This window comes from Pistacia vera, unplaced genomic scaffold (genome assembly GCF_008641045.1).
Source record: "Pistacia vera cultivar Batoury unplaced genomic scaffold, PisVer_v2 Contig573, whole genome shotgun sequence".
Taxonomy (NCBI): Eukaryota; Viridiplantae; Streptophyta; class Magnoliopsida; order Sapindales; family Anacardiaceae; genus Pistacia; species Pistacia vera.
In genome coordinates this window covers 197340-213563 of record NW_022196416.1, presented here as the reverse complement: position 1 = coordinate 213563, position 16224 = coordinate 197340, and the positions used below count along the sequence as shown (strand labels likewise).

Here is a 16224-nt window from a genome sequence, read left to right as displayed (position 1 = left end):
AATTTATTAAAAAGTGGGACTTCTTTAGTCCATCAGTGAGGTACTGCTAATAGATCCACATCGACAGAGCCACGTTTAGGCTTGAGGTGGCCATGAAAATTAGTCCTTGTGAAAAATATGTTATCGTCATGGAGTCTTTTGTATATGGCAAAACCAAAACGATGAGGTGTTGTAATTTGACTATCATCTTGTTTACTTACTAAATAACCCATATGATGATAAATAAAATACCAAAAAATAACCAATACAATTAAGAGAAATTGTTTTTAATGTATGAAATCTCGCCATTGTGTTAGTATTAACCTTCGTTTTCATTGGCTGTTAGAGCAAGAACAGAGTTGTAAATTACAGGTAAGACTTCATGTCGTTCTGGTTCAAAGCGGAACAACTCAAGAAAAACAGAATTTTGCGCCAATGTTTACACATGCTTTTCGCCCTCTCTAATGCATGCAGGTTGCACTACAAGTTGCAGAGAAACGCAAGTTGCAGATCGAATGGACAAGATTTGATATAGTTGTGTTTGTTAAATTCATAATCAACGGATGAGATGAACATGAATATTTGTATAAATTTCGAAAGAATTTTGGTACTGAAGTAAGAATAAAAATTAGAATTCCTTGTTTTCATTTTCTCTTGGTTTCTCTCTCTACTGTGTGAACCTTTTCATGGTATAGAGCTATTGACAGACGTCAATGGCAGATCCAAAAACACCTTCTCCTTCAGGCTTTGCCTCAGCTGAGAAAATGACAAATTCATTTTCATCTTCAACTCTGAACAACACACTACCTACCATTACTGTAAAACTAGGTGAAAGGAATTATGCCTACTGGAAGTCTCAAGTGTTTCCAGTCTTGAAAGCTTACGAATTGGAAAGTTTCGTTACAAGTGAAAAACCTTGTCCTTCTGCCCCTATTCTGTCCTCAACCGATGAATCTAAAAGATTAATCGATTCTGAACATGTAATGTGGAAGAAAATTGATCAATTCTTGTTCAGCTGGTTAATCTCCTCTATATCAGAAACTGTTGAAGGTTGATGCTGTGCTGGAAGTAGATTGACTAATGCATGTGAAACCTGGAAGAGTTTCTACTCTGCATGGACTGCATGGGAGTGCTTCTCTTCTTAGTAACTTAAAATATATTGTAGTTTAATGTTAATCCTTTGTTTAATGACTCAACTTTTGTAATGAAGTTGTTAGCCTTTTGTGTGGCTTAGCTTAGATTAAGGAAAAGTTTCGGCTGGTTGTTGAAACAGTTGTTGAAGTATGTTATATGCAGGTTTTGTCTAATGAAAATTATGTCCAGCTTTTACGTTTCATCTCTCTTCTTTCTTTGAATGACCAGCTTCTAAAAAACGAACATGGTATCAGAGCTTCATCAACCAACTAACGTCTAAAAGATCACTAAAAAAAAACTCACCCCAAATCACCATCAAACTTCACTCTTACGCAAGAAAAACGAAAGCTTTTCAAAACGGCAACCAGTTCACGCATGGCTTCCCAATCTGCGTCTCTCTCACCTCCAGTGTTCAACGGGGACCAGTATCACATTTGGGCTGTTAGAATGAGAGCCTACCTGAGAGGACAAGGGCTGTGGCAGTATGTGGAAGAGGAGAAACAGCCACCCCAACTTGGTCCAAACCCAACCTTGAACCAAATGAGAATGTACGAAGAGGAAATGTCCAAAGCTCCAAGAGCTCTCTCTCATATACATTCGGCAGTAACAGACCTTGTATTTACAAGGATAATGGCGTGTGAAACTGCAAAGGAGGCTTGGGATAGACTAAGAGAAGAATTCATGGGAAGTGATACAACCCGTAACATGCAAGTCATGAATCTGCGCAGGGAGTTTGAAATGCTGAGAATGCAGGAGGTAGAGAAGGTTAAAGAGTATGTAGATAGACTCATGAGTGTGGTGAACAAAATCAGATTGTTGGGAGTTGAGATGAGTGACAAGATGATAGTTGAAAAGGTGTTAGTCAGCCTTCCAAAAAGATTTGAGTCCAAGATATCTTCCTTAGAAGATTCAAAAGATCTTTCCCAAATCAGCCTCACTGAATTGGTTCATGCCCTGCAGGCCCAAGAACAAAGAAGGTTGATGAGGCAGGAGGACTCAAATGAAGGTGCTATGTTGGCTGCTCAAAGGAGTGAATACGCAGGGAAGTAATAGAAGATATGCTGGGGATAAGAGAGGAAAAGAGAGAGCTGGTGGACAGTGGGGAAAACAGAGTGGAGGAAGAAGTTATCCACCATGTTCCCACTACAAAAAGAAGGGACATCCGGACAGCAAGTGCTGGTTCAGGCTTGGGATTCAATGCAGGGGATGCAAACAATTCAGCCACATTGAGAAGGTGTGCAGGAACAAGGCTGCACAGCCACCACAGCAAGCACAAAGTGCAAATGAACAGCAGCAGACCAATGAATCAGAACAGCTGTTTGTAGCTTCATGCTACTCAATGCAGACCTGTGGAGATGTTTGGCTGATATACAGCGGATGCACTAACCACATGGCAGCAAATGTGGAGAACTTTGTCAGGTTGGACAGGACATACAGCTCCAAGGTTAAGATTGGAAATGGTGACTATGTAGAAGCAAGAGGGATTGGAGATGTGGCAGTCCAAACTAAGGCAGGAACTAAGGTTATTTCTAATGTTTTGTTTGTACCTGAAATTGCACAAAACTTGTTAAGTGTAGGTCAAATGTTAGAGAAAAATTTTACCTTGCATTTCCAAAACAATTCTTGCATTATAAAGGATAGAGAAGGAAAGGAGCTATTGAGTGTAAGGATGCTTGGCAAAAGCTTTCCACTAGACTGGAAAAAACCAGAAAACTCAGCATTAATTACCAAGGTTGAAGAGTCTGAGTTATGGCATAGAAGACTTGGACATTTTCATTATCTTGGAATCAAAGAACTCAAGTCAAGGGACATGGTATTAGACCTGCCCGAAATAGAAGAGAAAAGGACTTTGTGCACAGCCTGCCAACTTGGCAAACTTAGCAGGCCACCATTCCCTTCAGATCAAGCCTAGAGAGCAAGTCACAAGTTGCAATTGATCCACTCGGATGTGTGTGGCCCAATGAAGACAGAATCTTTAGATGGCAGCAGGTACTTTGTACTCTTCATTGATGATTTTTCAAGGGTGGCTTGGGTTTATTTCTTGAAGCAGAAAAATGAAGTGGCTGCTGTGTTCAAACAATTCAAGTTGCTGGTGGAGAATGAAGCTAGAACCTTGATCAAAGCAGTAAGGGCAGACAATGGAACTGAGTACACCTCAGATGAGTTCAAGACAATCTGCAGCCTAGCTGGAATACAACAACAGTTCACAACACCATATACCCCTCAACAGAATGGTGTTTGTGAGAGAAGAAACCAAACCATTATGGAAATGGCCAAGTGTATGATGACTGGAAAAAGCCTCCCTAAAGTGTTCTGGGCAGAAGCTGTCAATACAGCAGTTTTCCTGCTGAATAGGCTGCCCACCAAGGCTGTCAAACATCAAACACCAATTGAGGCATGGACTGGAATCAAGCCAACAGTAGGGAACCTGAAAGAATTTGGAAGTATAGCCTATGTAATGATCCCAGCCAGCAAAAGGTCTAAGTTGGATGACAAGGCAGAAATTGGGATATTTATAGGCTATAGCAGCAACTCTAAAGCCTATAGAGTTTATGTTCCTGAGTCTAAAAGGATTGTAATCACAAGGGACATTAAGGTTGATGAATGTGGAGTCTGGAATTGGGAAGAACAAAGGGTTGATGTGCAGGTTGAATCAAGTCAGAATGAGAGAAGAGAGGGACTGATTCAAGAGGCAGATTCAGATGAGGAAGAAGATCATACTGTGAGAGGAACTAGAACTTGGCTGATGTGTATGAAAGGTGCAATACGGCAGTGGTGGAGCCAAGATGCTATTTTGATGCTGCAAAATCTGAGTTATGGAGGGCTGCAATGCAGGAAGAATTGAGCATGATCAATAAAAATCAAACCTGGAAACTGGTACCAAGACCTGAAAAAAGAAAAGTCATTCAGATTAAATGGATTTTCAAACTGAAAATCAACCCGATGGCTCAATCTACAAGCATAAACCAAGGCTAGTGGTGAAGGGTTTTGCACAGCAACCAGGCATTGATTTTTCAGAAACCTTTGCCCCGGTTGCTAGGCAAGACACAATCAGGTTGTTGTTGGCTCTTGCAGCTCAGTTCAACTGGAAAATTTTCCAGCTGGATGTCAAGTCTACATTCCTAAATGGATGGATTTCAGAGGAGCTGTATGTAGAGCAACCCGAAGGCTACAAGGTTGAGGGAAAGGAGGACCATGTGTACCTACTGAGGAAGGCATTATATGGCTTGAAGCATGCACCTACAGCCTGGTACAGCCGAATAAATGACCATTTATGCAGCCTTGGATACATTAGAAGTCCTAATGAACACACTCTCTATATTAGGAAAACTGAAAAGGGAGTGGCTGTGGTTTCTTTATACGTTGATGACTTGTTGGTGACAGGGAGTAATCCTGATGAATTGGACCAATTCAAGTTGGATATGCAAATTGATACCAAATATGCGGCGGCGGTGACGGGGGTACGTGGCGTTGTTAAACCAGAGGTCACCAAGTACTGCCAGGCAGTTTTTAAGGTGGTTACTGGTTTCCAGCCGATATACCCTATAGTCACCTCAGACGGGGGTGAACAGTACTGCTACAGTGGCGTCCGCCAAGGCGGGTTGGTGAGCCGCGGCCTCTCCTAGATTCTGAAAAGGAGGCCAGCTCCATAAAAACACCCGTAACCCTTAAAAAGGCGCTATCGTAACAGTGCAAGCCAGAAGACATATAGAGCACAGAACGCCGCATCCAGGATCAGAAAAATACTCCAGAGTTAATAGACAACCGCGGCAGAGCCGAACTGAGTGTCTATTAAGACAAGAGACTTCTGTGATGGAGGAGGGCTTCCGGCCAGAGAAATCTTTAACAGAACTAATACATTAAGAGAGTTAGAGAGAGAGAGACATTGTAGAGAGAAGGAGTTTTTATTTTTCTGCTTCTGCCTTGTACAAGAAGGGGAGGCCTCTTTTATAGGAGAAGAGGCACTTGTAACAAGCATTTTAAACCACACACGTATTACATGGGGATTACAAATATATAAACAAGTGGAAGGTCAGGATCTGACCGACATAAAAGTAAAATACAAGTGGCAAGCGATTAAAATAAAAGGCTAAGATTTTGCCGACACAAGAGAGTGTCCACGCGGATACATCTGAGAGAGTGATGATGGCGTCAGGGCATGCGTCATTCAGAGGATGATGTGTCCGTTCTGTCTGGGTCTTCTTCAGAGTCCATTGGGTTGTGGGAATACCCAAGAGTCTTCCACCAAAGAGGGTCAGGTGAATATGGGTCTTGAGAGTCTTAGGCTGCTTGAACTTGGGCCTGCAGATAAGTAGGGTTGTTAAGAACAGTATCGAGATCAGGATCACCAGTTTGAATATCAGGGATGGTAACAGCAAGGTTCGGATTGTAATTCAAAGGGTAAAGTGTTTGGGGTGGACTGTGATTGATGAGCTGGGTGAATTGGTGTACAGGAACTGTGTCTTTAACTTTGGGTCTGACACTGGAGGAGGAACCTGCTCGGGACTCTGCATGTTGATGAACAGCTTGGATTAGGGTTTGACAATAATCATGTGGAAGGGTATCCCAGGGTGGTTCTGTGGGATCGTGTCTGGGCCAAAGAGATGGAGGGATGTATTTGTTTATGTGACACATTCGGGTTTGAAAGTGTTTAAGTTGGGGAAGATGGAAAGACCAGTCCGAATGGAGGGAGAATGTATGGAGGCCATACTCCTGTAGAGTGCCAATATGAATGAGTTCAGTGGTCATGTATGGTACTCGTTGAAAAGTGAAGATTATATGAGAGGTGGGAAGGTGGATCTTGGTGCATAGGGCTTGTTTTTGTTGGAAAAGGGTTTTCCAATAGGAAAGTGGGTGGAACCATTCCAGGAAGGTATGGAACAGATATTCAGGAAAGTTGTCGGGTTGTTGGTGAGGAATGTGAGAATGGCCAATATGGGGTTGGAGTTGATATTGACCATTCTCAATGTGCATCCCAAGGAAATCAGTGGCTGTGGTTTGGAGAACCATTTTTTTTGCAGAGAGCATGACCCCATATTTTTTCAAGAGAGTGTAAAACTGGTGGAGGAGAGCCATATGACTTGAATGATCTGGGGAATAAAGCAAGATATCATCAATGTAGATAAGGGCTTGCTTTAGTATGGGCTGGAAAATGCGGATCATGGCTTTCTGAAAAATGGAGGGAGCTGTTTTGAGTCCGAAAGGAAGGACAGTCCATTGATAATGGAGATTGGGAATACAGAAACCAGTCTATTAACTCTGGAGTATTTTTGTGATCCTGGATGCGGCGTTCTGTGCTCTATATGTCTTCTGGCCTGCACTGTTACGATAGCGCCTTTTTAAGGGTTACGGGTGTTTTTATGGAGCTGGCCTCCTTTTCAGAATCTAGGAGAGGCCGCGGCTCACCAACCCGCCTTGGCGGACGCCACTGTAGCAGTACTGTTCACCCCCGTCTGAGGTGACTATAGGGTATATCGGCTGGAAACCAGTAACCGCCTTAAAAACTGCCTGGCAGTACTTGGCAACCTCTGGTTTAACAACGCCACGTACCCCCGTCACCGCCGCCGCATATTTGGTATGAGAGCCGAATTGAGTGTCTGTATGTACAAGAGCTGAAGAAGAACTAGCAGAAGAAGAGCGAGGACTAGAAAATGAAGAAGTGCGGGAAAGACTGGGTTTTGTAAGCTTATTCATGGTGGATAGGAACATGCATTAGTTCTGAAAAATATTCTCTGGCAAAGAAGAATAGATAAGCACGTATCACAGAGCATGAAGATTACTGGACCACATTAACTTGTGGCGTGGGCACAAGAAAGTGAGAGACTGTAACGTCTCCATATCACAGATACAGAGTCATTAAGATTTTGGAAAATTCTCCAAGTAGTCTGGTGCGGCACCATGGCCATCTTAAATACCAGCCGCCTTGGACACACAGTCCGTTTGACAAGAAATTTCCAAAACAAAATAACAACATATATAAGTGACAGGAGAGCAGTATCCTCACTTTACCTACAATTATTCATAGGTTTCATGGCATTTGGCTCTGATACCAAATATGCGGCGGCGGTGACGGAGGTACGTGGCGTTGGCCTTTTATTTTAATCGCTTGCCACTTGTATTTTACTTTTATGTCGGTCAGATCCTGACCTTCCACTTGTTTATATATTTGTAATCCCCATGTAATACGTGTGTGGTTTAAAATGCTTGTTACAAGTGCCTCTTCTCCTATAAAAGAGGCCTCCCCTTCTTGTACAAGGCAGAAGCAGAAAAATAAAAACTCATTCTCTCTACAATGTCTCTCTCTCTCTCTAACTCTCTTAATGCATTAGTTCTGTTAAAGATTTCTCTGGCCGAAAGCCCTCCTCCATCACAGAAGTCTCTTGTCTTAATAGACACTCAGTTCGGCTCTGCCGCGGTTGTCTATTAACTCTGAAGTATTTTTGTGATCCTGGATGCGGCGTTCTGTGCTCTATATGTCTTCTGGCCTGCACTGTTACAATAGCGCCTTTTTAAGGGTTACGGGTGTTTTTATGGAGCTGGCCTCCTTTTCAGAATCTAGGAGAGGCCGCGGCTCACCAACCCGCCTTAGCAGACGCCACTGTAGCAGTACTGTTCACCCTCGTCTGAGGTGACTATAGGGTATATCGGCTGGAAACCAGTAACCGCCTTAAAAACTGCCTGGTATTGATCAATTACGCGAAGAGTTTTTTAAACTCAAATGTTGCTCTTTTGACCGCAAGGATTTACAGACCCACTTTCAACGGGCCTCCCTTCGGTTTTATGAAATTGGTGGTCCCGATGATCCAAATATTAAGCAGGCTTATTTAAGCTCTATTCCTGATTCTCTTTCACAAGAGACCCAGCGCTTAATAGAGCAGCATGGACTTACCTTGGCTAGTGTTTATTAAGGCAAGAGGTCGGCCAATATGGGGTTGGAGTTGATATTGACCATTCTCAATGTGCATCTGGGTCTTCTTCAGAGTCCATTGGGTTGTGGGAATACCCAAGAGTCTTCCACCAAAGAGGGTCAGGTGAATATGGGTCTTGAGAGTCTTGGGCTGCTTGAACTTGGGCCTACAGATAAGCAGGGTTGTTAAGAACAGTATCGAGATTAGGATCACTAGTTTGAATATCAGGGATGGTAACAGCAAGGTTCGGATTGTAATTCAAAGGGTAAAGTGTTTGGGGTGGACTGTGATTGATGAGCTGGGTGAATTGGTGTACAGGAACTGTGTCTTTAACTTTGGGTCTGACACTGGAGGAGGAACCTGCTCGGGACTCTGCATGTTGATGAACAGCTTGGATTAGGGTTTGACAATAATCATGTGGAAGGGTATCCCAGGGTGGTTCTGTGGGATCGTGTCTGGGCCAAAGAGATGGAGGGATGTATTTGTTTATGTGACACATTCGGGTTTGAAAGTGTTTAAGTTGGGGAAGATGGAAAGACCAGTCCGAATGGAGGGAGAATGTATGGCTTAGGGTTTAGGGTTTAGGGTTTACTCTTGTTGGGCTAATGCTAGATGTTCAGGATTCATTCCTGGATGGGTGGCTTTAGTTGGATTAATGTCTTCATTTTTCTTGAATGGGAGACTGACAAAGAATTCAGGATTAAGCCACAAAGGATGAGAACATTTGGTGAGAAAATCTGAATGAGATTCAGCAGAACATTCGGAAACAAGTTGTTTGGTAATGTCTGTGGAGGGAGCAGAGGAGATGGGTAGAGTTGTGAAATAGTTTTTGGGCTGTTTGTATGGTTGGAAGTAGGATTTGTGTTTAAGGCCTTGGGGGGTAAAGGTGAATTTGGCTTTAAGGAGCTGAGTGAGAAGATCCCATCCAATAACCATGTCTTTGCGAGGATGCTTAGATCCAAGGCATTTGTGGGTAAGGACAAGGTTTGGGAAAAACTGAATCATGATTGGTTTGCTGATAAGGTTGGTTGAAAAATGTTCTCCATTAGCAGCTGTGAACCATCGAATATGTGGGGACCAATAGTCATCAGGGAGAACATCTGGATTGAGGATGGTAGACGTGGCACCATTGTCAAAGAGAGCCATGACCTTAATTGGATGGTCATATTTGGAATTTAAGTATAGGGTAAGTTCTACCATGGGAACTTGTACTGACAAATTCATGGGAAAGTAGCCAAATTGGAGGGAACTATCACTGGAATATCCGTCTGTGGACGAGGAATCATCCATGATTGTAGGGACAGAGAAGAGATCAACAGCAAAGACTGTGGCAGGGGTTTGTTCATCTGTTTCAGAATACAGAGATTCCAAATCATGTTGATCAAGAGCAGGATCAACAGCAATGATTTGTTGGGCCAGTTTTTTCTTTTTGGGACAGTTTCGAGCAAAGTGGCCTGGCTGTTTACAAAGATAACAGCGTGGGGCTTTGGGAGAGCCAGGCTATTGTGTTTTCCTCTAATGTGTTTAACAGTGAACTGATAGCGGGAAAACCATTGAGCCCATCAAAGTCGTTGGCCATCAGGAATTTCTTTCTGTTTGAACTCGCTTGTGGGTCTGTTGTCCGGGGTTGTTTTGGAGGGGGAGTAGTAGTCAAGGATGGTGTTTGTGGGGTCTGTGAAGGTGGTGGAGATCGAGGTTGCCATGGCTGTCTGGGAGCATTTTTATTAGCTCGAGCAACTTGAGAGAAAACAGACATATTTGGCGAGCCTTGAGTAAACAGGGGAGTACTCTGAAGTGGTTGAGTAACACGAGGACTGTGGAAAATAGAAGATGGGCCAACTGGTGGTTGGGTCCATAATGGACCAGAGGAAGATCCTCTAGGGCCAACTGGCTGCTGAGATTGTTCAAGAGAACTTAGCTGTTTATTGCTTGCAAACGAAACATCAAAATCTTGCAAAATAAACGAAGATTACCTCCGTTATCTTATATACCCCTGATTCAAACGCCCCTATATATTATAACTTAATGTTTTGACACTCTTAATGAATCATTTATCATTTAATTAATAATTATTTTTTAAAAATAATTTGATTTTCCCAAGTTGATCATTAAATTCCTTTAAATAACTATTCTTTTTTACTTCAAAAGAACCTTTGATATGAGTTTATTCAAATAATTTTATGAATTTTTAAATCTTTACGAAATTTTTGTTTTAGTTGTGATTTAGAAATAATCAACTGCAATTTCAATATATTATGATGAACTGATGAAATACAGATGTGGATTTTTTTTAAGAATAGGGTTTATTTTTGTTGCTATATTTTGATAGAATTTGAGGTGGACTTGACTCCTCACCACATTGTTGAATGGGAGGATTACCCCCTCTTATGGGTGCCTAGTCAATGTGGGACTCCAACACTCCCCCTCATGGTCAAGCCCATATGTTGGGTCATGCCTGTTGATGGAGGTTATTGATGGAGGTAGTTGCACTCCTCACCCGTTAGTCAAGCACTCAGTTCAACTGAACCTGACTTTGATAGAGGTTGTTGATGGAGGTAGTTGTACTCCTCACCCGCTAGTCAAACACTCAGCTTAACTAAACTTGGCTCTAATACCATGATAGAATTTGGGGTGGGCCTACCTCCTCACCCAATAAGACCTTGTTGAATGGGAGGATTACCCCGTCTTATAAACTAATAGACATGAGTGTGCCTAGTCAGTGTGGAACTCCAATATATTACCTATTGATGAGTTGATAATTATTAAGTTTGAACTGCTTGTTGTTTTTCTGGCTCATTTAAGTACTATGTAAAGTTTGGTTCTATTTCCACTTTTAAATTTTACTCATGGTTGACCCATTTTTTTATTTAAATTTCATTTTAAGCTTTTGACAGCGAGAATTCCATTTCTTCGTAATTGAAAAAATTGCCTACAGCTGTAATGTGCCAAAGTTTCTGATATGTCGATTAGCTCAATGGGTAATCTTGCAAATGCTATATACATTCTTCTCGTTTATACCATTGGGTTTTCTTTTCTTTTTCTTTCTTTAATCATACGGTGTTTGTATAAATAGAAAATCTAGTGAAGAATCTATCGGGAGATTTTGAGTATGAAGTTCAAGTTCCATATTTGTTATATCGAAATGCTTCCAAGAAGTTAATGGAATTTGGTTGATGAGACTGCAAATATCTTTAGTAGGTAAAATATTGCTCTTACTGCTGCTTTCATGTACTTGTGAGTTATGGAAATTTCAGAAAGTCTGAACTAGTATGAATTTCAAAATGTGCCACATGGCGAACAACCCGCATGGATATTGGCATATTTTGAAATTCATAGAATTGTTCCATTTTGACACATAGGATTTGTGGTTGCCATGTGGTTGAATTTTATTGGTAATGTTGTAGAGAGATATTAATTGCTGAATTGATATTCCAAATCCAAAGGTAAAGCATACCTATTTGAGTGACACGTAGGACACTTTTTTCTTTTCTTTTCTTTTTTTTTTTTTCTTTTTTTGGTCAAAAATTGGTTTATTTTGGGCTCTAGAATTGCTCACTCTTGCCATGTTGGATGTGTGGTTTAATGAGATATTTTTAACTCTAAGATTCATGCATACCCATACGGGTTATTCGCCATGAATACCCATGCGGGTTGTTCACCATGTGGCACATTTTGGAAGCTCTAGAATTGCTCAATTTTGACACATTGGATTGACAAGCCAATCAAATTGCTCTATCTTGACATGTTGGATTGGTATTTATTGATGCATCTCGCAATGTGGCATATTTTGGAAGGTCTAGAATTGCTCAATTTTGACACATTGATTGACAAGCCAATCAAATTGCTCTATCTTGATACGTTGGATTGATATTTATTGATACATCTATAATTATTAATTAATTAAAAAATTGGGATTTTTATTAAAATTTAATAATAATAATATAGGTGTATCACATTGGCATTCCAAAGATGTGCATTAATAATAAGTATACAGGTGTATTGGATTGCCTTTACTAATTGTGGTTTGATGACATTTGTCTAGGATTGCTATCTGTAATTATGTAGGTGCATTGTATTGACACTGGAAAACTTTCTTCGTATTGAAATCATATTTAATTGCGTTGGTATTCAGAAGGTCTAAATAAGGGGTTATAAAAGGGGCTCATGTTCAGTTGTGTATCATCACAATTTGTTAGTTGGCGTCAATGATACGTCTGGTCTTTTTTTAATTGTTTATATGTTATTTTAGTTTGTGAAAATAATATGTCTATTCTTCACGTGCATCTTGATCGATGGTTTTTTATTTATGTATGTTTATGTTGTTGATTATAGGTCGGAGATTCATGAATTGGCATGGAATAAAGGCAGGATGTCGGATTGATATTGTCATATGATTTGTTATTTTGATTTGTTGTAACAACTGCTGTAAACTAGTACAATGCATGCATAATAACAATAGAAAATGGGCCCAAAACTTTACTTTTTATTATAAGTAATAAGTCTTTTATACACAAAGAGCATCATTTACAAAAAGCCATTTTAAAAGACAAAAACAGGGGAAACAGTGTAGCTATTGCTCCTCACTTGCTGACGCCCCTCCGACTGCATCATCACCTAGATCTTGCATCCACAAAGGAAAATAACGGGGTGAGCATAAAATAATGCTCAGTAAGTAAACCCTCTATCTGTTTATCCCCGTATGTATTTCTCTTAATTCTTTCCTTACACTACTTCTGATTCTGTTTCTACTAGACGTCATGGCCTCATCTTACCGGAGGTACGGCCGGGTGGCGATCACATAGCACCATCTCACTCTTCATGACTGTCGGGTGGAGTTCACACAGCACCCACCTTTCTTAGTGACTACCGAGTGGGGATCACGAAGCCCCTACTCGGTTTTCGTAACTATCGGGTGGAGATCACAAAGCACCTACCTGTTCCTCATGACTTTCGGGTGACGATCACAAAGCATTAACCCGTTCCTAATCACTGTCGGGTGATGATCACAAAGCATCAACCCATTTCTACTAAATATCGGGTGATGATCACAAAGCATCAACCCCTCTCTAATAACTAACCAGGTGATGATCACAAAGCATCCACCCGTTTCTGATAACTATCAGGTGATGATCACGAAGCATCAACCCATTTCTAATAACTATTCGGGTGATGATCACAAAGCATCAACCCGATCCTCATAACTGTCGGGTGATGATCACAAAGCATCAACCCATTTCTAATACTCTTCTCATTCACTCTACTCTAGCACTTCTCATTCTCTCTACCCTTAGAGTAGTTGCATCCACAAAGTTCTCTACTCATAGAGCAAGTGCATACACAAAGTTTCCTACTCTTTCTTAGGTCACTTCTCAATGCACAATTAATGCCTATGGATGGTTCATCTCCACTAATGCACTTATGAAATGCCAACATGCAATGTTGCAAGAATTAAGGTTCACTACTCATACTCAAACCTCTATTAGGCATTTCATCAAACAACTCAAGTGCATAATAAAACTCTACTATAACAATAATTCTAAATCTTTCTCTAACCATCCAAAATGGGGAGAAACCCCCTCACATAGCCACAAATCCTGCCAAAGAAAGACACTTCCAAAAAGGATTCCTCAATATCCTTCAATTCCATCTCAAACTACCTTTCCAACCCACATCTCACTTCTTATATTTGAAATGTATAAACAATCACAAAGCACTAGAAATCTCCATTTAAGACTCAATAACATGGCATATAACATGTATACAACATACATACATAATTGCTATCAAAACCCTAATCAAGAAAATTCTCAAATCTCAACTTGGGTTGGGATTTACTTACCTTGTTATGGAGAGATTTCACTAGCTCTTCCTTTCACTTGGTTTGCTTGACTTTTTCTCTACTCTTAAACAAATGAACAAAAACCCTCAATAATCAAATATATTCAAAAACTCACAAAGCTTCACAACCAAAGCAAGAATCCTTACCTTAGGATGCCTTAGATTGATTTTCTACCCCAAATCACTCCAAAAGCCCTTTAAAACTCCTTGAACAAAAGAAAGAGAAATTGAGTGGAAGTAAGAGAGGAGAGTGGCGATGGAGAAGAGGAATAAAGGGTTTGCAATGACTTAATTCCTTTTAATGAAATTTATACACAAGCATTCCCATTTTGCCCTTACTCTTCCTTGGGAATTCCATCTATATCCTTTGATTCATTACAAACACACCCTCATAACAACATATTCTCCAAGAAAATTCCTTACATTTTACTCCCCACTTTTCCTTCTAATTAGGGGTAGAATGGTCAAATTGCCCTTAGGGAAGAAAATATCTAAAACTTGACAAACATTTTGGTTGGCACGTCGCCGCGGCGAGGAACTTCTGTCGCCGCGGCGAAACTATCCAGCAACTTCCCGTGGCTTCAACACCTCTTCGCCGCAGCGAAGATTCTTTTTCGCCTCGGCGAAGCATGAAACACTGAACTTCTTCTATTTCAACCAATTTCAGGGCAAATATTCAACACACCACTCAAACAAAGGTCAACCAAACAATAATACTAATAAACCAACTCAAATAAGAGCAAAAGAAGAAACGTTAGCTACGTACCTCAAGTGGGGCGTTACATTTGTTCTTCTGAACTAAAAGTATATCTTCTAAGTATTTTAATGCGAAACTGTAAGTATGTCTCCCAACTATTTTAATGTTTTCTGTTAAATTGAATGATTGTTCTTGATCGGCCAATTTATTTGAATGATTGATTGTGTTATTCCTTCTGAATGGTAAGTGTGCTCCTTGATATTTTTAACATGAATATTAATTAACTTTTGTTGTTTCCGTTTTTTAGGTACCAATTTTTATACAGATGGATAATTGTTCCCTAACAATGTTAACATGAAGATCGATTACATTTTGTTATGTTTGTTTTCAAGGAAATGAGGATTTGTGTTTTTTTTTTTTTTTTTTTTTTGGTAGAGTCATTGATTTGGTGCATCTCTTCTGCCGACTGATCGGTATAAAATGTGAATTCGTTGATTTCATTTCTAGGTTACAGGGAAAAAAGTTGACGTGTTTATACAATGTCTGACATGTTTTGTACCAAGTTGTGTTTATTAAGTCTTCGATAAATTCATTGATTTGGTATGTCTGTGGTTGCAATCAATTAGCGTGAATTATATGTTCACTGATGTTTTCTAATTTATTTTTCAGCTTACATTTTTGACCTAACAATGAGTATTTGTTGTTGGTATGTTCATGTGATGGGCAATTAGTTTTTCCTATATTGTTGACCCTGAGTAACATTAAATGTTCATGGTCTGTACTTTGTCTAAAGATTAAGCATTATTTTTTTGGCCATGTTATCTGTTCGTTCCAGCCGATATGTAAGCATTTGTTTTGGGACTAAGCTACATGAAACATTTATGGATTGGTTTGTGTTAATAGGACTCGTGTGAGTGTTATTTTTGCTAACTCTATTCTCAGGTTACACAATCGGTCCTCAATTATCATCGAATTGTGATGCTCGGTGCATGCACTGTTGTCATAGGGTGGCAAAATCCGATAGTAGTTGAGGTTCAATTTTGTGATTTATGAATGAAATGTTATTGTATCAGGTTTGGTCATTATAGACGTCAATGTTTCATGCTGTCGGAGTGTCATGGTTGGTATCACATCATGATGGTGATGGTGATGGTGATTCAGAGATTTGGTTATTCCGGGTTCGATGTTGCTGGATTGTGATGATTGTTATTGTGCAATTTATCTTGCCTGCATGAACATTTGCGGTTGGCATTTGATGATGTAAAGATTTGTTGGTTGTAGTCAATATACGGTGATTTTGATGTATTCAACTGTATGTGTCTGAATCATCTATGTATTTATTAATACTGAGGCAATATATCAAAGATGTGTTTTCTGGATCGTGATATTTTATGCAGTGAATTACAACAAACAAGTTGCCAAGCAAATCATGCCACCCAATTATGGATGACGATTTTTTACTCCTTTTGTTAGTATGTGTGCATTGCATTGGCATCAGGAAGGTCTAATCATCTTAATGTTCTTATACTGTTTTCTAAGTTGTTGGTTTAACAAAATATTTACTATCCTTTCCTTTGGACTTGCACCAATGAAATATTCCTAAAGTGACCAATATAGGAACAGATGGGATTGTATCAAGGTGTCCAAATTCCTATCAAATCCATGGTT

At 40.1% G+C, this 16224-nt stretch overlaps 1 protein-coding gene across 1 annotated transcript; it reads left to right on the top strand.

Annotated features, from left to right (window-relative positions):
- The first annotated feature begins 1488 nt into the window (after positions 1–1488).
- On the top strand, positions 1489–3025 carry LOC116109160. The gene is made up of 2 exons (XM_031395389.1): positions 1489–2159; positions 2317–3025. The coding sequence occupies exons 1-2, from the start codon at positions 1489–1491 to the stop codon at positions 3023–3025; spliced, it is 1380 nt and encodes a 459-aa protein (XP_031251249.1).
- The last annotated feature ends 13199 nt before the right edge of the window (positions 3026–16224 follow it).

Bases quoted from the DNA above. Each gene is read 5' to 3' on its own strand.
- LOC116109160 (XM_031395389.1), top strand. From the start codon at position 1,489: ATGGCTTCCCAATCTGCGTCTCTCTCACCTCCAGTGTTCAACGGGGAC. The intron at 2,160-2,316 runs GTAATAGAAGAT...GATTCAATGCAG, and splicing joins AGGAGTGAATACGCAGGGAA to GGGATGCAAACAATTCAGCC.